Here is a 23,118-nt window from a genome sequence, read left to right as displayed (position 1 = left end):
GACTGCTTTCTTCCTTCTCCGGAACATCGCCCACCTTCGCCCCTTTCGTTCCATTAATGATGCTCAAACTTTGGTCCACTCCTTCATTACGTCCCGCCTAGATTATTGCAGCTCCCTTTTCATTGGCCTCCCTACTAAACCCTTTCAAAGACTACAATACGTTCAGAACTTCGCAGCAAGACTCATCACCCGTACCAAACAATCTTCTCGTATCACCCCAATTCTTTCTCAGCTTCACTGGCTACCTGTTCTGTCCCATATTAAGTATAAAATCCTACTACTCACCTTCAAAGCTTTTCATAACCTTGCTCCTTCTTATATGTCTGATCTTCTGACCCTTTATACTCCATCCTGCTCTCTCAGATCCTCTAGCCATAATCTCCTTGCTGTTCCTCGCACCAGACCCTCTACCCTGGGTGGCAGGTTCTTCAGTGCCATGGCCCCCAAGCTCTTGAAGTCCCTTCCTCAACCCCTCCGTGACTGTTCTTCCCTTCCTTTCTTCAAATCTCATCTCAAAACCTTTGTTTCATGAACACTTCTCGTCCACCACTGCATAAACTCACCACTCTTTGTGTGCGTTTTGTTTTCTTTGACCTACATAAAGCGACCTTGAGTTTGAGAACGGTGCTATATAAATGTAACTTATTATTATTATCATTATCATTATTCAGTATCATATAAAATAGCACTTGATCCAGCGCAAGCTTTTTTTTTTGTATAATGTATGATGACGGTTAATTGTGTGCACAACTTAACGAAGCCAAGAAATACTATATCAAGGTCATGAAGTTGTAATGTCTGTATGTGATACAGTATAAGCTTAATAGCTTATATGTGGTCACGTCAAACTGAGAGACAGTGACTACGTTTACATGCACATCCAAATCGAGCTGCTGTCGGTAATCGAGCTGAAGGTCCCAGCAGGGTGCCAGAGAAATTCAATCGTACATGCACACAATGAAATCGGGCTATTGTGTGAGGTGCATTGTGCACCCGAGCCACAGGTGGCGCAACACGCCCCATCGTGTTGGTACACTTCCGGTTGTCGTCATGAAGAAGAGCTATTCAAGAGTGTAAACAAAGTTATCAGTTCCGTGTTCTCCATTGCGCGTTTTTCTCCCGTCCATGAATTTTAATATATTCAACTCCTTAAGCTGAATGAGCATGAACTCTGTCTCCTCATTGCTCCAGAAGTGCACGTTTCTGCTTGCCTGTGGCAGTGGGGGCGTGGTCAAGCGCCGGTCTGTGACAGGAGGGCGGAGCCAGGGAAGGTGAGTGGCAGAATCACTTCACCTGACGGTAATTAACCTGTGTTTGTGTGTCTTCCCAGTAACCGCGCCCTATTTAAGGAGGCAGAGGGAGAGCAGAGGGGAGAGCTCATCCTGGGACTAGAACACAGCGCACGCGTTTTTCTCTCAAGAATAAAAGTAGGCTGTTAAACTGAAAAGTCTGACAATAAAAAGCCTATTAGTACCAGAAGCTTTGTCCTGCCGTCCTCTGTGCTCCACCCACACTTCAGAGAGCTCTACATCGCCATTTTCTCTTCTTCGTTTGTTCCTCCTGACCTCTTCTGCTGCTCGCTACTACTGTTGTCATGCCGACCGAGGCTGTTGTGTTTCCCGCTTGTGGTCTCGTCACTCGTCACTTCCGGAAGTAGCTCGACAACTAGCTCGATAGGGTATACATGCACAAAGTAGCTCGGCAGAAATCGCATAAACTAGGTCGTGTAGCTCGATTCCGAGAAATCAAGTTCGGTTCAATTTCAGCCGAATTAAGGTGTATACATGGCATTTTGAACTTCGATTTCAGTCGAACAACGGCAGAAATTCGATTCTCTCTATGTGCATGTAAACGTAGTGAGTGATGCTGGAATGGACACTGCTCCATGCTTTAGCAATATTACGCAAGAAAATTGGGCTCAAGTTCTGAATTGTACGTAACTAAGACATGCCTCTGTTTAAGATAAACTAAACTAAAAATGTGTAACTGTGTGAGTAGTGCGTAAGTGTGTAGTTATGTCCGCGGTCTAAATACCGATGTGCAGTTTTGGTATTAATGGCTCTAAGCTGCTCTATGCTGCTTCCTGTTTACGCAGGATATGTACTATGAGTCAGTGAAGGCTCTGTACACAGTGGGCTACAGCACGTCTCTGGTATCCCTCACCACCGCCATGGTCATCCTCTGCAGGTTCAGGTCAGTAAAAGCTCTGCTAAGCCTTAATCACATCTTATATATAGCAGAGACTGAGGAAATCGCTCCAGGGCCCAAGCCCATTTCAGCTTCGATTTTCCTGCAGTGGAAATTGCATTTCATCATGCCATTTGGAAGCCGGCCTGTTTTTTGGCCTCCCCTTCTCAAAGTGATTCTGATTTGATTCTGCTTGCTGTAGCTGGAGTCGCAATGAAATGAGCTCCAACCCCAGTGGAGAGTTCTTTATGTAGCTGATGTTATTCCTCTTGGCTCCGGAGTCTTTCTGAATGCAGACTGTTTTCCGTGTAATTCAGAGCAGTTCACTTAGCGTAATAGAGAGACTTGACTTCTTCCATGGCTTTGACAGGAAGCTGCACTGCACCAGGAACTTTATCCACATGAACCTGTTCGTGTCGTTCATCCTGAGAGCCATCTCCGTCTTCATTAAAGACGGGGTCCTGTATGCTGAGGAGGAGGACAGCGACCACTGTTTTGTCCACACGGTAAGAACACTTCACGTCGATATGTAAAGAAAAAAAAATTAAGAATAAAAATAATAAAAAATTAAAAAATAATCTACAAAGTGTAAGTGATGTCGCTGATTACTTTCCTATAACAGCATATTGTGAAGCAGGGGCGCCGCCAGAAATTTTGGGCCCCATGAAAGATTAGAATTTTGGGCCCCCCAACTTTGCCCACCCTCGTCACAATTGCACTATTGTCATTATTTGACTTTTGATAGCCCATGGACCTTGAGTTTGTGACTTTGTTATTACATTTTATGTATTAACCTACCAGGGACTAGATGAAAACTGGTCAGTGACTAATTCTGGTGCATTTACGTACAATCACAAATGAAAATTCAAGATTTTGCCACATGCCTTCTTGTGCTAGGACAATTGGTAGTGAAATGATCATTAAAAACTTCAATCCTAAAGCATTTATGGGTTGTATTGCTGCTTACCTCCTTCTCCAAAGGGGGGTTCAGTGGTTTGGTAGGGCGGAGGTCCCCCTGAGGCTGAATCTGTGCATATTTAGGGCACCCCATTAGTTATGAAACTGGTTATTAGCACTAGTTATTAGCACCAGCATAACGTAATATTTCATCTTGTTTATCACACAAGTCAGTTCAGTTATTAAAATGGAAAAAAATGTCACTGTACAAACTGTAAAAGTGTTCTCTTGATAGGCTAATCCAACCACGTTCATACTGTTCATTTACCATTCGCTAATATTTTGAACACACACGTGAGCGATAGCTACCTTTCTTTGGGAAAAACGGAGTGACCAGTTGCCTGCCTCTCCGGTCCCTCTCAGCTTTCAGCTGCCTTTCTTTACGTTTTTGACAGCCACTCTTCATATTTAGCGATCATAGACTGCACGCACTCCACTGCTGGCTGGCTGGCTGCTGCACCGCGACACAGCAGCAAGTAGCGTTGCACTGATCAGCACACAGATTTAACGCATCGCGCTTCTATCAGAACTGGACCGTACCATTTCGCAAAAGGGGGAGGGTTAAATGACAATATGTTGAAGAACTCAAGAAATAGACAACCTTGTTCAATTAGCTCATTTTACCAGATGGAATATTGCATTGTTGTTATTTCAAAAGTCTTATTAAAATCATTAAAAGCATATTATCAGCCCCTTAAAGGGCCCCATGGCAGTGCTGGGCCCCTAGAATTGTTCTAACCTTTCCCCCCCTGGCGGCGCCCATGTTGTGAAGTGTTTTATTGTTCTTATACCACAATAATTTTACACAGGTGTAGGAACAAGATATCACTTTTTTATTCATGACACTGCAATCTACTGTGCCATCCACAATTATTGGCACCCCTAGTAAAGATTAGTAATAAATAAATAAATAAATAAATAAAAGAGAGTTTGAAAAAATCCACCTTTTGGTGAAATCACTTCATCACACACTGAAAAAATTAGAAAAGTCCAACCTTTAATTGAAATAAATTGATTCACTGAAAAACAGATCCCTCATCAAGAAAAGCACATGTGCCACTATTATTGGCACTCCTGCATTTAATACTTTGTGCAACCTCCCTTTGCTATTAAAACAGCACTGAGTCTCTCCTATAACATTTTATAAGGTCAGAGATACAGAGCAGGGCATCTGAGACCATTCCTCTTTACACAATCTCTCCAGATCGTCCAGGGTCCTCGGCCCTGTCTTGTGCTCTCTCCTCTTCAGCTTCACCCCACAGGTTTTCACTGGGGTTCAGGTCAGGGGACTGAGATGGCCAGGGCAGAAGCTTGATTCTGTGGTCAGTGAACCATTTTTGTATTGATTTGGACATGTGCTTCGGACCACTGTCCTGCTGGAAGATCCAACGATGACCCGGTTTTAGTTTCCTAACAGAGGAGCCAGATTCTGATTTAAAATGTCCTGGTGTTTCATGGAGTCCATGATGCCATGTACCCTAACAAGGTTTCCAGGGCCTTTGGAGGAAAAACATCCCCAAAACATGACTGAACTTCTGCCATATTTTACAGTTGGGCTTGGGTTCTTTTCATTATAGCCATCCTTCTTTTTACTCCAAACCCATCTTGAGTGTTTATTGCCAAAAAGCTCCATTTTTGTTCCATCAGACCAGAGAATACAGTTCCAGTCAAAGTTGTAGTTCCAACAAAAAACAAATCAGAGATTTGTTTTTCTCTGAATGAGCTGATTTCAATTAAAGAAGAACACAAGCCTTCGAGATGAGATGTTATCGAAAAATTCTCAGCATCTCCTATAAAGATCGCATCACAAATGATGACATTTGGAGTTGAGTTGGAGCGGCCATCAGACCTCATGATGACCTCCTTTCCATTGTCAGAAGCAGGAAGTTGAAGTGTCACTAGATCCAAGTCACTAGATCCACCGGGCTTGCAAAGACCATCATGCAAGGCTCAGATGAAGACGTGGAAGATAAAAGAAACAATGGGAAGACAACATCAAGGATTGGACACAGCAGCCGCTAGCGAACACGTTAAGACTGGCAGGAGACCATGTCAGGTGGAGAGAGATTGTCAGAATGTCATCAGTGATGCCCTTACAGCCATCTGTTGGTGATGGGGTTTGATTGATTGATTGATTGATTGATTGACTGATTGATTGATTGATTGAAAGGTTGGATTTTTCCCATATTTCCAGTATGAGATGAAGCGACTTCACCAAAAGGTCGATTTTTTTGTTTCTAACCCTTTTTACGCATCTTTATAAGGGGTGGCAGTAATTGTGGAGGGCACTGTAACTGTTGCAGGAGTGCATGCTCTTGCAGTAAATTAAGCTAAATGAGGATATGCTCATACTCTGACGCTAACTCAAAGAAATGGCCTCCAGGTGGCGTGTAAGGCAGTGATGGTGTTCTTCCATTACTGCGTCATGTCCAACTACTTCTGGCTGTTCATCGAGGGCCTGTATCTCTTCACTCTGCTGGTGGAGACCTTCTTCCCAGAGAGGAGATACTTTTACTGGTACACCCTCATCGGCTGGGGTAGGCTGCAACATTTTGTTATTATTATTTTTTTAAAGCCTCAAGCCATGTTCACTAATTAGTAACAGTTGTACCACGGATGGGCGGCACGGTGGTGTAGTGGTTAGCGCTGTCGCCTCACAGCAAGAAGGTCCTGGGTTCGAGCCCCGGGGCCAGCGAGGGCCTTTCTGTGTGGAGTTTGCATGTTGTCCGCGTGGGTTTCCTCCGGGTGCTCCGGTTTCCCCCACAGTCCAAAGACATGCAGGTTAGGTTAACTGGTGACTCTAAATTGACCGTGAGTGTGAATGGTTGTCTGTGTCTATGTGTCAGCCCTGTGATGACCTGGCGACTTGTCCAGGGTGTACCCTGCCTTTCGCCCGTAGTCAGCTGGGATAGGCTCCAGCTTGCCTGCGACCCTGTAGAAGGATAAAGCGGCTAGAGATGATGAGATGAATGTACCACGGATCCTATTTTATGTACAGCAATAAAATAAAAATAAAATAAAATCAATAGCTAAATAAATAAAATAAAATAAAATAAACATCCAAATAGCTAAAATAAAATAAACATTCACCTATTAGCACTTATTAGTAATTTTCTTCCTGTGATCTGATTCTATGGTGTATGTTATGATCTGTACAGTATACTTATCATAAATAGTCAACTTTATTGTCCTTGCAATATACTGTATATATTTTTCAATAAAGTGTCTTTATCTGTTAAGTTAACCATCTTCTCTGTTTCCTCTTTTGTTTTCCAGGAACTCCAACGATTTGTGTGACTATCTGGGCAGTTCTGCGGCTGCACTTTGACGACTCTGGGTGTGTGTTATTTATGTGAGCCCAAGAAAATCCGAAAGAAATTTGTATTGCTCTATTAATCATACAATCTTGGCCTTTAAAGTGAAAATCGTCTCAGGTTTGGTCTTCAGAGGAAAATCTGATCTCAAGAATGAAGTTTGTATTGATTTCTGGTTTTGTTGCAGTTGCTGGGATATGAATGACAACACTGCCCTCTGGTGGGTCATCAAGGGACCTGTTGTTACTTCAATTATGGTAAGTATACGAGGCTAATACATTACATTACGTTACATTACATTAATGGCATTTAGCAGATGCTGTTATCCAGAGCGACATACAACATACCCAGAGCAGCCTGGGGAGCACTAGGGGGTTTGGTGCCTTGCTCAAGGGCACTTCAGCCATTCCTGCTGGTCCAAGGAATCAATCAGGCAACCTTTTGGTCCCAAAGCTGCTTCGCTAACTATTAGGCCATGGCTTCCCCAAAATTGTTTATTTAAAAAAAAAAACAGGCTAAAGTCCTGAAATGAATTTCTGAGACTCAGTGTCTTGTAAAATTATAGATAATGGATACAGGACTCTTTCGAATTTAACGCCGATTGTTCTTGAGGCTATTACGCAACTATAAAAACATGATGATAATGTAATGCATGTAGTAAAGAATTTCAATCATAAAACAAAGAAACATCCATCCATTATCCGTAACCGCTTATCCTGTACAGGGTTGCAGGCAAGCTGGATCCTATCCCAGCTGACTATGGGTGAGAGGCGGGGCACACCCTGGACAAGTCACCAGATCAACACAGAGCTGACACATAGAGACAAACAACCATTTACACTCACGGTCAATTTAGAGCCACCAGTTAACCTAACCTGCACGTCTTTGGACTGTGGGGGAAATCGGAGCACCCGGAGGAAACCCACACAGACACGGGGAGAACATGCAAACTCCACACAGAAAGGCCCTTGTTGGCTGCTAGACTCGAACTCAGAACCTTCTTGCTGTGAGGCAACAGTGCTAACCACTACACCACTGTGCCGGCCCAAACAAAGAAACATTCCTTCCAGATTAGCCCCCCACTGTGACTACCTATATGAGAGGCAGAGGGCTAACCAATAGGAAGTTGGTGCTGCACCCATGCGCCTTAAGGAATTGGGTAGTACTGGGACAGGAGACTGCCTGGGAAGACCAGATCCTGGTGTGGAAGGGACTTTGACTTGACATGATGCAGAAAAACTAGTTCATGCTTTTGTTACCTCTAGGTTGGATTATTGTAATGCCTTACTGTTTGGATGTACCAATAAGTGAATAAACAAGCTCCAGTTAGTTCAAAATGCAGCAGCAAGAGTCCTTACTAGAACTAGAAAGCGCTATACCAATAAACTTGACTTGACTTTTATTTAACATTTAAGGAAGGATTCTCCAGTGCCAGCGGCACGGTGGTGTAGTGGTTAGCACTGTCGCCTCACAGCAAGAAGGTCCGGGTTCGAGCCCTGTGGCCGGTGAGGGCCTTTCTGTGCGGAGTTTGCATGTTCTCCCCGTGTCCACGTGGGTTTCCTCCGGGTGCTCCGGTTTCCCCCACAGTCCAAAGACATGCAGGTTAGGATAACTGGTGACTCTAAATTGAGCGTAGGTGTGAATGTGAGTGTGAATGGTTGTCTGTGTCTATGTGTCAGCCCTGTGATGACCTGGTGACTTGTCCAGGGTGTACCCCACCTTTCGCCCGTAGTCAGCTGGGATAGGCTTCAGCTTGCCTGCGACTCTGTAGAAGGATAAAGCGGCTAGAGATAATGAGATGAGATGAGATTCTCCAGTGCCAGTGAGGCCGGTGTTGGAAGAACTCTTTACAGCTGTTATAATATTAATGATCACAGGAACTAACTTGTTTCGTTGATGTTCCATAGCATTAAATGTAACAATAAATGGATAAAAAATGTACACTATGTTAATATATTCATTAATAAATAAAAACTTGTATTGGCAAATTGCTGTGGTATAAGAGGAATTGGGCCAGATCACATGACCCAGTCACTGATTAGTTTTTTGGAAGGAATGTTTCTTTGTTTGGGCCGGTGTAGTGGTTAGCACTGTTGCCTCACAGCAAGAAGGTTCTGAGTTCGAGTCTAGTGGCCAACAAGGGCATTTCTGTGTGGAATTTGGTAACCGCAAGAGTTTGACTCCCCCACTCACATCTGCATTGCAGCATGCCATTTTTACGATGGTCTTTGGTATGACCCAACCGCAAGTAGAACTCACAATCTCCTAGTCGAGAGGCAAACACACTAACCACTCGGCCAACTCGCAGTCTCTGGAGCATGTAGTAACATTATATTTCTTATCTTAGCAATATTTCTGAGATGAAACAAAGCTATCCGGGTAATGTTATTGATATGAGTTTCGAATGAAAGACTGGAGTCAATAATCACTCCGAGGTCTTTTCCTGCTGCACGTGAAGAAACAGAAAGGCCATCCAGAGTCACTGTGTAATCAGAAAACTTACTTCTAGCTGCATGTGGTCCGAGTACAAGTACTTCAGTCTTGTCAGAGTTAAGCAGAAAAAAGTTAATAAGCATCCGGTGTCTAATGTCCTTCACACATTCCTCAATTCTATTAAGCTGGTGTCTCTCATCTGGTTTTGCAGAAACATGGAACTGTGTGTCATCAGCATAACAGTGGAAACTAATACCATGTTTACAAATAATATCACCCATAGGTAATATATACTATAAAGAAAAAAGCAGCAGGCCTAAGATAGAACCTTGTGGAACACCAAACTTTACCTTAGTATATCTAGAAAAATCACCATTTACATCAACAAACCGATAGTTAAATAAGACCTGAGCCAGGAGAGGGCCGTTCCCTTAACTCCAACAACATTTTCTAGTCTATCCAGGACAATGGAATGATCAGTGGTGTCAAAATCTGCACTAAAGTCCTAAAATGGTTTAAAAGTCCTCACACACACACACAAAAAAAAAAAAACCTTTCCAGCATATTTGTTTTTCCTGTTTTTATATGAAATGTCCATCAGACATCCTTGTGTTAGTTGTTACTATAGAAATGATAACATTCATAACATTCAAACAAGTGCGTTAATGGAAACCTGTGATTTGTCCTGCGACCAATCAGAATTGAGAATTCAACATCACTGTGGTAAAACATATGAGGGGTGTGTAAACTTTTGACCGGCACTGCGACACTGACTTTTATTCTTGTTCCTTCCTATCAGATTAACTTCGTGCTCTTCATCGGGATCATCATCATCCTTGTCCAGAAGCTGCAGTCACCAGATGTTGGAGGGAACGAGTCCAGCATTTACCTGTAAGTAAGCCTGCCTTAGTCGTCATGGCAACAGATTTCTCAAACACATGCACTGTGTGCAGCTCTGGGGCACCTGATTGGCTGATTGTTCATGTTTCAGGCCCTGGCAACCTGCTGTGTCGGTTTGATTGGTGTGTGAAGAATGACTGGAGGTTATGAATTTATGAATGAGAATGTTAATCATAAGGAAAGACAGTTTTGTTACGAACGTTTCGCATAGGCATATTTGCGATGTTGAGAACGTATTAGAATAAAAATCCTTCGATGTAGTAAATCTAGCAGTTGGAACTGCTGTCAGAGCTGTTTTTATTCCAGTCAGGGTCATGGTGGGTCCGGATCTAGAGCCGAAACGGAAATACACCCTGGTTGGGGCACCAATTATTATCGCTCACACCGAGGGGCGATTTAGCATAGCCAGTCCACCTATTAGCATAATTTTCAGAGGTGCAAAGAGAGACAGGGAGAACATGTGAAACTCTACATAGACAGTTACCTAAGCACAGAATCAAACTGAGGACTATATATGAAAATATTTATCCATCTGTATGGACCCAAAAGCACTGTAGGTCCCCATAATGATAGGATCATGTCAAGTGTCCTCACAATCACCTGGTCCTCACATTGTAAAACGAAAAACAGGATAAATATTTCTGTCTAGTTAGCGCAAATAAGGTTAGGGCTAAGTTTAAGTGTTGACCTAAAATTAATCAACTAGAGTAAACAATATATCAGTGGAAGGTCCTCACAATGACAGAAAACCGGGATGTGTGTTTGTGTGTGTTTAGAGAGACTCCTGCTCAAATGGTTTTGTTAATCGTTTTATATTTTTACAAGTGTGTAAAAATGCAAGGGGAATTTGTGTGTGTGTGTGTGTGTGTACATCTTGCCCTAAAGCGGTGTTTGTCGTCTGTTGTGTTGTCTTTGTCGTGTTTAGCAGCTGTGCTCAGAAATGCTTCAGTGAGCCCGCACAGGCTGTCCAGCATTCGTGCAGGATGTCAGAGCTTTCTACCATCACCCTGTAAGTGTGTGTGTGTGTGTGTGTTTGATAACCTGTGATAAACCATCAGCAACATTTTCATGCAACCTGCACATGCATTCATCTGGGGATTTCACAAAACTAACATCGATGTCTGTCTTAATTGCGCTACTCAATGGAAATGTGTGTAATTGTTATATAGAATTTGCATTTGAAAAAATTGTGATTAGCATGGCGGTTGGTGCTGTGTAACAGTAAACACACATTATAATGATGCTAACTGATATACACTACCGTTCAAAAGTTTGGGGTCACCCAAACAATTTTGTGTTTTCCATGAAAAGTCACACTTTTATTTACCACCATAAGTTGTAAAATGAATAGAAAATAGAGTCAAGACATTTTTCTGGCCATTTTGAGCATTTAATCGACCCCACAAATGTGATGCTCCAGAAACTCAATCTGCTCAAAGGAAGGTCAGTTTTATAGCTTCTCTAAAGAGCTCAACTGTTTTCAGCTGTGCTAACATGATTGTACAAGGGTTTTCTAATCATCCATTAGCCTTCTGAGGCAATGAGCAAACACATTGTACCATTAGAACACTGGAGTGAGAGTTGCTGGAAATGGGCCTCTATACACCTATGGAGATATTGCACCAAAAACCAGACATTTGCAGCTAGAATAGTCATTTACCACATTAGCAATGTATAGAGTGGATTTCTGATTAGTTTAAAGTGATCTTCATTGAAAAGAACAGTGCTTTTCTTTCAAAAATAAGGACATTTCAAAGTGACCCCAAACTTTTGAAAGGTAGTGTAAAGCCATCTTTATAGACATACTGTACATATTAGATACAAATGATGACATCATGCAAGTATCCATGTTCAGATTTTGTTTCATTTCTTGAAGATTTTATGCTATATTTGAATTTATTAACTCTAATTTATTACTTTGGTCATATGCTAGCACACTTCGTTCTGAAAACTGTGATCTAGAGACGATAGTCTGCTAAATCCGACTACTTATTTGACAAAGTTCAACTAAAAAAGTAAAATCAGCCCGTCATATTGAAAAGAAAAGGTCACTGTTGTAAATAAACTGGATTGACGCATGTAGAAGAAACTAGAGGTCACAGTATGTTATGGGTGCTTTTTTAATATATTAATATATATATATAAGTATGCATTTTATTAGGAAAAATCTCGCAAAACTCAACAGCATTCTATTACATATCTTAAAGAAAATATAATTTGTTAAATATATATTTGAAAGATAATAAACTACTCATAATAAAATGAATGTATCTATAAGGGTGCACTTATTTATGCACTGATCACGTATTAGCTTCAGTGTTTAGAAGTTAGCTTTTGTTCTACCTCGGTGTCATATATATTCAGGTTCTGGAACGCTCTATTTCAGCGAGTGATGGGCAGTTCCTGAAAGATTTGTTCAGTTTGAAATGACTCTTTAAGTGAATCGATTCTTTAAATCAGTTGATTCTTTAAAGTAGGTTTTCCATTAGCCTGTCTGTGTTCACGCTGTATATCATTAAAGTGTGTGTGTGATTATGTGAATGAAACAACAAACAAAAGCTAAATGTGTTATTAGCACTGTGACATTACATCAAAAACAAGAAATAAGACCAAACGTGCAATAATTTTTATTATTGATATTTTTATGCTTAGAGTAGATGGAGCGCAGGTGGCCAAGTGGTTAGAGCGCTTGACCGCTAAGCAAACGGTCCCTGGTTCGAGCCTCGGCTCGACGGGGATCTGGGGCTCGCTCCCTGTCCACCCAGCAGTGAATGGGGACCTGGTGGAAACACTGGGGAAGTTAAAGGCAGCGAGGAAAGGAACTGGCCACCCTACCTCACTATGCCAATGGCCCAGGACAAGTGCGCTCTCTAACAGGCACTCCCCCAATGTACGAATCGTATATGGGACTCCCCTTTTGCTTAGAGTAGAGTGGGGGGAAAAGCCCCCCTTAAGGAAAATTCAGTTTTTCTCCAAGTTGAAATGAACCATGTGTTGTTTTAATCATAGTTTTTGACAACAGTGACATGAACAATAATGCCACCTAAAGTTTGCCTAAAGTTAATACTTGTTTTTTTTTTTTAACAAAAACAAACATTGTGCCAAGGGGGCCTTTTACCCCCCCAGTGGGGTAAAAGGCCCCCTGAGGTGGGGCAATAGGCCTCCTCACTCAAAAAAAGCTGTTTGGATAGCAAAAGTGTTTACTTAAGCCTATAATGTGAAAGAAACAAGAAAATATCCCTGAATTAATGAATAGATGCATTATTTTATTATATTTCACATTTTAATTTCAATATAATTTTGTGTGGATTGAGCATGAATTAACAAAGAACAAGCTATTCATTAATTCAGGGATATTTTCTTGTTTTTTTGAGTGAGGGGGCCTATTGCCCCACCTCAGGGGGCCTTTTACCCCACTGGGGGGGGGTAAAAGGCCCCCTTGGCACAATGTTTGTTTTTGTTAAAAAAAAAAATTTAAGTATTAACTTTAGGCAAACTTTAGGTGGCATTATTGTTCATGTCACTATTGTCAAAAACTATGATTAAAACTAAACACATGGTTCATTTCAACTTGGAGAAAAACTGAATTTTCCTTAAGGGGGGCTTTTTCCCCCACTCTACTCTAATTATGATAAAAGGAAACGATGCCCCCTGGGGGCCATTTACCCCGCCATTAAGGGGGCGTTTTACCCCACAGACTACACTTTTACAAAAAAGGGTCTTACTTTCAAAATTTGATTCAACTTTTTATACCTAATGTATTTTTTTTAACGTACTGACTTGTCTACTCATACCACATACACAGCTGTGATATCTGACGAAATAGCAGCTATCTAAATACAGTTTTACTGATATCTGAAAATTATATCACTTACCATGAAATTTGATTTCTCTCCGCTGCGTTGCTGATATGCGATCCACAGTGGATATCCCCGTTGTCAAGCCAGTCCATAGCAACAATAGAAATGTAACTTTGCGCCATCTGGTGGTTATTTTGGGTAAAACAGGCCGGGGGCCTTTTACCCCACGGGGGCGTATTACCCCACTCTACTCTATGGGTGGCACGGTGGTGTAGTGGTTAGCGCTGTCGCCTCACAGCAAGAAGGTCCGGGTTCGAGCCCCGTGGCCGGTGAGGGTCTTTCTGTGCGGAGTTTGCATGTTCTCCCCGTGTCCGTGTGGGTTTCCTCCGGGTGCTCCGGTTTCCCCCACAGTCCAAAGACATGCAGGTTAGGTTAACTGGTGACTCTAAATTGAGCGTAGGTGTGAATGTGAGTGTGAATGGTTGTCTGTGTCTATGTGTCAGCCCTGTGATGACCTGGCGACTTGTCCAGGGTGTACCCCGCCTTTCGTCCGTAGTCAGCTGGGACAGGCTCCAGCTTGCCTGCGACCCTGTAGAACAGGATAAAGCGGCTACAGATAATGAGATGAGATGAGATTTTTATGCTTGTATTATATCTTTGTTGTGCAGCAGTTTCTGTTAGCATTATTAGGAATTAACATGGCAACATGTTCTTATCACCCCGAAATGACGTCTGCGACATGATCTTTCCATTGACACAGTATGAAGTAGTTTGAATAGATTCATAAGAGTCGATTGACTAAAATGAGTCATTTTGCCCATTACTGATTCACTCACATTGTATTGCCTGTGAATTGAGCAAATCGTTTCATAAGTGTGTGTGTGTGTGTGTGTGTTAACAGGAGGCTGGCTCGCTCCACTCTGCTGCTCATCCCTCTGTTCGGGATCCACTACACTGTCTTCGCCTTTTCCCCTGAAGAAGTCAGCAAGCGGGAGAGGCTAGTGTTCGAGCTCGGACTCGGCTCTTTCCAGGTAAACGTCACTTGGATCTATTTTCATTCATTATTTAAATTATTTCTTCCTTTTTCACTCTTTTGTATTTTTCAGCCAAGAGAATATTTTGAGTATATACAATAATAAAGCAGGAGGAAATAAAAAAAAAACATTACAGGCATTTAGCAGATGCTATTATCCAGAGCAACACACCCAGAGCAGCCTGGAGAGCAGTTAAGGGTTAAGTGCCTTACTCAAGGGTAGTTTAGCCATTCCTGCTGATCCAGGGAATTAAACCAACAACCTTTGGGTCCTAAAGCTATTTCTCTAATCATTAGGTCATGGCTTCTCCATAAAGGGCTATGGCTTCATGATAGAGAAATGTACCTATAATGTACTCTGTGTAACGTGAAAATAAATTAATCTCAAATACTCAGATCAGGCGGCACGGTGGTGTAGTGGTTAGCGCTGTCGCCTCACAGCAAGAAGGTCCGCGTTCGAGCCCCGTGGCCGGCGAGGGCCTTTCTGTGTGGAGTTTGCATGTTCTCCACGTGGGTTTCCTCTGGGTGCTCCGGTTTCCCCCACAGTCCAAAGACATGCAGGTTAGGTTAACTGGTGACTCTAAATTGACCGTAGGTGTGAGTGTGAATGGTTGTCTGTGTCTATGTGTCAGCCCTGTGATGACCTGGCGACTTGTCCAGGGTGTACCCCGCCTTTCGCCCATAGCCAGCTGGGATAGGCTCCAGCTTGCCTGTGACCCTGTAGAACAGGATAAAGCGGCTAGAGATAATGAGATGAGATACTCAGATCAAAATTAAGCTCAAGTATAATAATGTTCAGAAAATTAATTAATTAATTAAAAATTTCAGCTGTTTCATCTGACTTTTTTACTTGTTTTATTATTTTTTTTAGTTTAGTCTCCATAATAATCATATACTGTAACTTTAAAGAAATCTTCAAAAACTTGGGATTCATAATATTTCTATAAAATGGAACCGACTTGTTTCTTCATGTCAGACTTTTTTAGCTAACAAAATATTGTAACTATAATATCCGAGTATATAATAATAATAATAATAATAATAATAATAATAAAAGGGTAGCGGGTAGCAGTGACATATTGCTACTTCAGGGAGTGGTCACCTCTGCGCACATGATCCCCGGGCTCAGCTGGATCCAGCTGACAGCACCCGGTAAGGGCCCCTGCTCTGGGTCACAAGCACCAAAATGAATGAAATATCAAGAAGAAGATTTTCAGACCGGAACCTGTTGCGACTGGTTAAACAAGCTGGGTGTCTTCTGGTGATAGACCAGGCCAGGGATGAAAATTTGCTACTGGAACAACCTTTACTCACCAATGCTACACAACTGGGTCAGCGCACCGAGGTTGAGCCCCACAGCGCCCCCGTAAGCACCGGATAATAATAATAATAATAATAATAATAATAATAATAATAATAATAAAGACTAAAATGATCCCAGTCATAATTGGAGCACTTGGGGTGATAAAAAAGGGAGTGAGTGAGTACCTTGGGAGAATACCAGGAGGTAATGAGATCAACCAAATTCAGAAAATAATGTTGTTGGGAACTGCACGTATCCTACGGAAAGTGCTTTCTATTACATGATCGACGGTTATATTCCCCAGGTGTATGGTATATACCTGGATATAACTTGTACAGAAATTAAACCAATGAACCCTATAATAATAATGAGATGAGATGAGATGAGATAATAATAAAGTTGGCACCTTTCCTTGGATGGACAAAAGAAGAGTTGAGAAATGTGGACAGAAAAACGTGGAAAACATTGACGATGAACAGGACATTACACCCGAGAGACAGTGTTGATAGACTGTACCTAAAGTGAAAAGATAGTGAAAGAAGGCTTCTCTCGATAGAAGATGGTGTAAAGATGGTGAGATTGAATCTTGAAGACTATGTAAATAAAAGTACAGAAAGCCTAATAGTTGCAGCCAGAAATGATCCAACACATCTGGTAGAAAGTGCAAAAGAATACAAACGAAGACAAAAACAAGAGAGAAAATAACAGATATATGGGAAAGAATTGCATGGTCAGCACTTGAGACAAACCAAGGATATAGCAGCAGAGGAAAGATGGAATTGGCTGAAGAATGGAAAGTTAAAAAAGGAAACAGAAGGTCTTATAATTGCTGTGCAGTCTCAGGCGTTACGAACTAATGCCATTAAAGCAAAGCTTGACAAAACAAGTGAGAACGGTAAGTGTAGAATGTGTCAAGAGGAGGACGAGACAATCACTCGCATTGTCAGTGGATGTAGTGTTTTGGCACAAAGGAGATATGACTGCGTAGCAAAAGCTCTCCACAGGGACTTGCTCTGACAGAATGGTTTCGAAGTTGCTGAAAAATGGTCTCAGCATCAACGTGAAAGCGTAGCAGAAAATGATCACCATAAAATATTGTAGGATTTCTCAGCTCAAACTGATAAAGAGATATCAGTTAGAAGACCAGATACAGTAGATATAAAAAGTGTACACACCCCATTAAAATGATAGGTTTTTCTGATGTAAAAAAAAAAAAAAATGAGACCACGATAAATAATTTCAAAACTTTTCCCACCTTTAATGTGACCTTTAGGGGGGAAAACATAAACAATAAAAAGCGTACAATAAGTTGGTTGCGTAAGTGTGCACACCTTTAAACTAATACTTTGTTGAAGTACCTTTTAATTTAATTACAGCATTCAGTCTTTTTGGGTCGGAGTCTATCAGCCTGCCACATCTAGACTTGGCAATATTTGCCCACTCTTCCTTGCAAAAGCGCTCCAAATCTGTCAGATTGCAAGGGCGTCTCTTGTGCACAGCCCTTTCTAGCAGACACCTGAAGGTTTTGGGCCAAAACTGACTGGTATTTAGAACTGTTCATAATTCCGTCCACCTTGACTAAAGCTCCTGTTCCAGCTGAAGAAAAACAACTCCAAAACATGATGCTGCCACCACCATGCTTCACCGTGGGTATGGGGTTCTTTTGGTGATGCGCAGTGTTGTTTTTGCACCAAACATACCTTTTGGAATTGTGGCCAAAAAGTTCAACCTTGGTTTCATCAGACCATAAGACATTTTCCCACATGCTTCTGGGAGAGTTGAATGTTTTTTTTTTTTTTGCAAAATTTAGCCGGGTCTGGATGTTTTTCTTTGACTCTACCTCATAGTCCAGACATATGGAGAATACGGGAGATTGTCGTCACATGTAGTACACAACCAGCACTTGCCAGAAATTCCTGCAGCTCCTTCAGTGTTGCTGTAGGCCTCTCGGCAGCCTCTCAGCAGCCTCCCTGACCAGTTTTTGTCTTGTCTTTTCATCAATTTTAGAGGGACGTCCAGTTCTCGGTAATGTCACTATTGTCCCATATTTTCTCCACTTCTTGATCTTCACTGTGCTCCATGGTATATCTAATGCCGTGGAAATGTTTTTATACCCTTCTCCTGACTGATACCTTTCAACAATGAGATCCCTTTGATGCTTTGTAAGCTCTCTGTGAACCCTGGCTTTTGCTGGAGGATGCAGCTGAGTAAATGTCTGAACTTTATTTGGGGTTAATCAGAGTCATTTTAATTGACGGCAGGTGTGAACCCAAAAACACTGAATGCTGTAATTAAATCAAAAGGTGTTTCAACAAAGTATTAGTTTAAGGGTGTGCACACTTATGCACGGAAGCCGAGAGAGGCCCTTCATATAATCCTTCTCTTTATTCACCTTGTTATCCCGAGATAACGACATAATTAATTCAGGATCTTGAGAAAACAACACAACTAATTCGAGATCTCAAGAAAACAAAACCGTTATTTCGAGATCTCGAGAAAACAAAACAATTATTCTGTGATCTCGAGAAAACAAAACAATTATTTCATGATCTCGAGTAAACAGCTGAGAAATGGTTCATTCAGGTACGCCAAGAGACTTGTGATATGCTGACTTTGGGGCTATTTCTCATTCTGTATAGACGCAACTTTGGTCATTAGAATGTCTCCATTTCTGCTCTGTTACATGTCCACCAATTTCTAAGTCTTCGTTGTCTGACCCACAGGGGGCGCAGCTCTGCTAGAAATCTCAGCTGTTTTCTCAAGATCATGAAATAATTGCTTTGTTTTTTTGAGATCACGGAATAATTGTCTTGTTTTCTCAAGATCACGGAATAATTGTCTTGTTTTCTCGAGATCTCGAATTAGTTGTGTTGTTTTCTCGATATCCTGAATTAATTATGCTGTTATCTCGGAATAACGGTTTTGTTTTCTCGAGATCTCGTATTAGTTGTGTTGTTTTCTCAAGATCCTGAATTAATTATGTCGTTATCTTGGGATAACAAGGTGAATAAAAAAAGATTATATGAAGGGCCTCTCTCGGCTTCCGTACATAAGTGTGCACACCCTTCCATACTTCGGCTTCCATACTTATGCAACCAGCTTATTGTACGCTTTATTTTTTTTTTTTTAAATGTTTTTCCCCCTAACAGATTTGTTTGTTTTTCAATTGAATTGTACAGGTTATAGGTCACATTAAAGGTGGGAAAAGCTTTGAAATTATTTATTGTGGTCTCATTTTTTTACATCAGAAAAACCGATCATTTTAACAGGGTGTGTGCACTTTTTATATCCACGATATAGTTGTCATCGATAAGCTCGAAAAGAAAGCTCTAATTGTTGATGTCGCTGTGCAAATGATGTGAATATTTCAGAAAAAGAAAGAGAAAAGACAGAGAAGTATCAAAACCTAACCTGGGAATGTGAGTTTAACTCCCATCTGTGCAAGACAGTCATAACAATAATAAAGTATGTATAATGTATAAAAAGCGTAATAATTAACAAATTATTCATCTCTAAATACAGATCAAATCCAAACGTTCCAGTAATCACATCATTTTACAGATAACTTTAAAAGTGTGATTCTTAGCAACCGAATCTACATTTTTTCCTTTTCTGTTTTGTCTTGAAATGATATTCATCCATTTTTCCCAAAAAGATGTGTCGCAAGGTCAGTGGTTTCAGTGCAACTGGAAATCAAGCAGCAAAGGATTTCAAAAAAAAGTGCGTATTGCTGCTTTAAAGAAAAACAAATAACAAAAATCTGCTAATATTTTTTACATTTATTATAAGTGACATGAGCAGCTTAAAAAAAAAAAAGTCCTGCTGTGACTCACAGGCAGTGAACATCTCTTTATGAAGAGTGCAAGCTGTGATTCAGTGTGAAACATGTATCACAGTTACACCATGGAGTGATGGAGGGAACGGTGACATGTTGTAGCTTTCCACACATTTTTATTAAATACACTGAGAGCAACAGTATTATCGCTGAACTCCATTTCTCACTTGGATTCTCTCCAGGGCTTCGTGGTGGCGGTGCTCTACTGCTTCCTGAACGGAGAGGTATGACTTTAATGTCATTTTCTGTGGTGTGTGTGTGTGTGTGTGTGTGTGTGTGTGTGTGTGTGTGTGTGTGTGTGTGTGTGTGTGGTCGTTGTTGTCTGTGACTGTAATACAAGGTTGTCATTTATGCAGCCGCTTAGTTGTACAACCCCAATTCCAAAGAACTTGGGACACTGTGTAAAGCCTATATTTCACTGAAAATAGTACAAAGACGACATAGCAAATGTTGAAACTGAGAAATTTTATTGTTTTTTGTTTTTGAAAAATATATATGCTCATTCCAAATTTATTGTCAGCAACACGTTTCAAAAAAGTTTTAACAGGGCCATCGAAAGACTGGAAAATTTATGTAGTGTTTTTAAAAAAAACTAATTTGGTTAATTGGCAACAGGTCAGTAACATGATTGGGTATAAAAAGAGCATCCCAGAGCAGGGGCGTAGCACCAAATTCTGGGCCCTATGCACAATCAGTGGCCATGGGCCCCCCCAAAAAAACCTCAGCAGTTAACAATGCTGAAAGTATCTAATGGCCCTTTTCCACTACCAACGCGGCTGAGTTGGGCTGAGCCGTGTGGTGCTGAGTTGGGCTGAGTGGGGCTGTTGGAGTTGCATTTCGACTACAACCGCGCTGAACCGTGCTGGCTGGAAGTGGGTGGACACATTGGGTGGAGTTAGCGAAAGTGGGTGGACGTCACGTGATGTCGTTAGGCGGCGCAAACAGTGACATCAGTGACCTTTTAAGCGGTCGTCTCACGACCCGGAGAGTAAACAATAAACATGGAGGACATGGAGTCGTTAGTGTTGCTGGTCTTGGTGCTGTGGCTTGTTGTCACCGACAACGCCAACAGATACTGGCAAGAGCGTATAGATGAGGCGAGGCGCATAATTTGTCGTAATTCTTCTTCTTCCGGGTTTACGGTGTTTACAGATGGTGGTTCCCAGCGTGCTCGCGGGGCGTGTGTGAGCATGTGAGGACACTCCTCCTCACCAATCAGTGCACAGGGGAGTGTCTCCTCACGCCCCTAGCCCCACTCGGCTCGGTTTGGCTCAGTTCAGCCCCACTGCAAAACCGTGCGAGTTTTGGGTGCTGAGTAAGGCTGAAGCGAGCTCAGTCGTGCTGCTCTGAGGTAGTCGAAACGTGAGCCGTGTTGGGCTGAAGTGAGCTGAAAAAGGGTAGTGGAAAAGGGCCATAACAAGGGCGTACCAGTCCAGTCAGTTATGTAGCCACACATTAATCTAACAACTCTTAAATGAATAAAAAAAAACTAAATCACACAATACTTCACTGAATCTTTGTTTTATTTGCAGAATGATTAAAACTTGTAACAGTAAATGCCACCAAAGGTCACCAAACATAATAGACCTGCATGAAAATTGAGCACCTTTGCATTGGGCTGAAGAGAACAGATTTTTATCAAGTGGCTTATTTATTACATAAAAGAAAAATGCCATTTCCAGATTTTGTGTTGTGCAGTTTTTAGCACTGACAATCGCGGTGGTATTGAAGCATTTATAACCATGGGTGTTCATTTAATGTAAGCTATTTGCTTTCACATTTGGACTCACCTTTCTTGGGGAAAAAAGTTTGTGAGCAGTTGCTTTCCCTCACTTCTTTTCTTGTCTCTTTCCCCTCTCTTTTCGTTTCTGAAAACCGGATTTTGTTTTCTTGTGCGTCATCTTCCATAGCACAGATAGCCTACAATGCGCAGTGCTGCTTCAGCAGAATGAACGCTACGTTAAATGCGCCTAGTTAAAAAGCCGGGTGAAAGCGGACTAAGCCATTTCGTGCAAAGGGTGGGGGGACCTGTCCCCAGACACTATATGTAAGCTCGGACACACAATTCAATCCATTAATCAAACGATTTATTTACCCAAAACTTTACATTTACATTAGTTAGCAACATATATTGTGATCTTTAAATTGTATTGATATTTAAAGGAAAATAAAATTACAGACTCCTCAAAGGCCCTCCCCCCACTTGGGGCCCTGGTAACTCAGTCCCCCTTTTCCCCCCACTACGACGCCCCTGTCCCAGAGAGGCGGAGTGTCTCAGAAGTAAAGATGGGGAGGGGTTCAGCACGCTGTGAAAGACTGTGAGCGAACAGTGCAACAATTTAACGACATTCCTCAGTGTAAAATTGCAAAAAATTTGGGGATCACATCATCTATGGTATATAATATCATTAAAAGATTCAGAGAATCTGGAGAAATCTCTGTATGCAAGAGACAAGGCTGAAAACTGACATTGGATGCCTGTGATCTTCAGGCCCTCAGGAGACACTGCATTAAAAGCAGACACATGTCTGTAGTGGAAATCACTGTATGGGCTCAGGAACACTTCAGAAAACCATCGTCTGTGAAAACAGTTCATTACTACATCCACAAACGCAAGTTAAAACCAGATATAAACAATATCCAGAAACACCGCCACCTTCTCTGGGCCCAAGCTCTTTTACGATGGACTGAGACGAAGTGGAAAATTGTCCCAAGGTCTGACGAATCAATCATGGACACCACGTCCTCCAGGCTAAAGAGGAGAGGGACCATCTGGCTTTTTATCAGCGCACAGTTCAAAAGCCAGCATCTGTGATGGTATGAAGGTGCATTAGTGGAAATGACATGGGTAGCTTGTACATCTAGGAAGGCATCATTAATGCTGAATGATATGTACACGTTTCAGAGCAATATGCTGCCATTCAAACAAACTGTTTTTCAGGGAAGGCCTTCCTTCTTTCAGCAAGACAATGCCAAACCACTTTCTGAACATATTAAAACTGCATGGCTCCATAGTAAAAGAGTATAGGTGCTAAACTGGCCTGCCTGCAGTCCAGACCTGTCTCCTAGGGGAAACATATAGAATAGAATAGAATAGAATAGAATAGAATAGAATAGAATAGAATAGAAAGCCTTTATTGTCATCACACAGAGCATAATGAGATTCAGAGCTGCTCCATAAAGTGCACACACACATAAAATAAAAAGAAAAGGTATATACAAAATACAAAAAACTACTATTGAACTACTAGTTACTATATACAGACACATTTGTATAGGTCCTGCGTGGAGAATACACCCAAGACAAAGCACAGTAGATAAAACCTTAAGGTCAAGTAAAGTGGCTGATAGTAGCA

The 23,118-nt window shown here is 41.6% G+C and overlaps 1 protein-coding gene across 1 annotated transcript in view; it reads left to right on the top strand.

Moving 5' to 3' along the window:
* The window catches only part of adcyap1r1a (adenylate cyclase activating polypeptide 1a (pituitary) receptor type I), a 64,292-nt gene that overhangs the window by 36,700 nt on the left and 4,474 nt on the right, over positions 1-23,118 (top strand). The window contains exons 6-13 of the mRNA XM_060905460.1: positions 2,096-2,193; positions 2,558-2,693; positions 5,528-5,681; positions 6,421-6,481; positions 6,646-6,715; positions 9,691-9,782; positions 14,493-14,622; positions 19,945-19,986. Coding sequence (XP_060761443.1) covers positions 2,096-2,193; positions 2,558-2,693; positions 5,528-5,681; positions 6,421-6,481; positions 6,646-6,715; positions 9,691-9,782; positions 14,493-14,622; positions 19,945-19,986 — 783 coding nt within the window. The remainder of the gene's footprint in view (positions 1-2,095; positions 2,194-2,557; positions 2,694-5,527; positions 5,682-6,420; positions 6,482-6,645; positions 6,716-9,690; positions 9,783-14,492; positions 14,623-19,944; positions 19,987-23,118) is intronic.

Source organism: Neoarius graeffei, chromosome 23 (genome assembly GCF_027579695.1).
Source record: "Neoarius graeffei isolate fNeoGra1 chromosome 23, fNeoGra1.pri, whole genome shotgun sequence".
Lineage (NCBI taxonomy): Eukaryota > Metazoa > Chordata > Actinopteri > Siluriformes > Ariidae > Neoarius > Neoarius graeffei.
The sequence above is the reverse complement of the archived record's forward strand: the minus strand, read 5'-3'. Positions and strand labels throughout refer to the sequence as shown.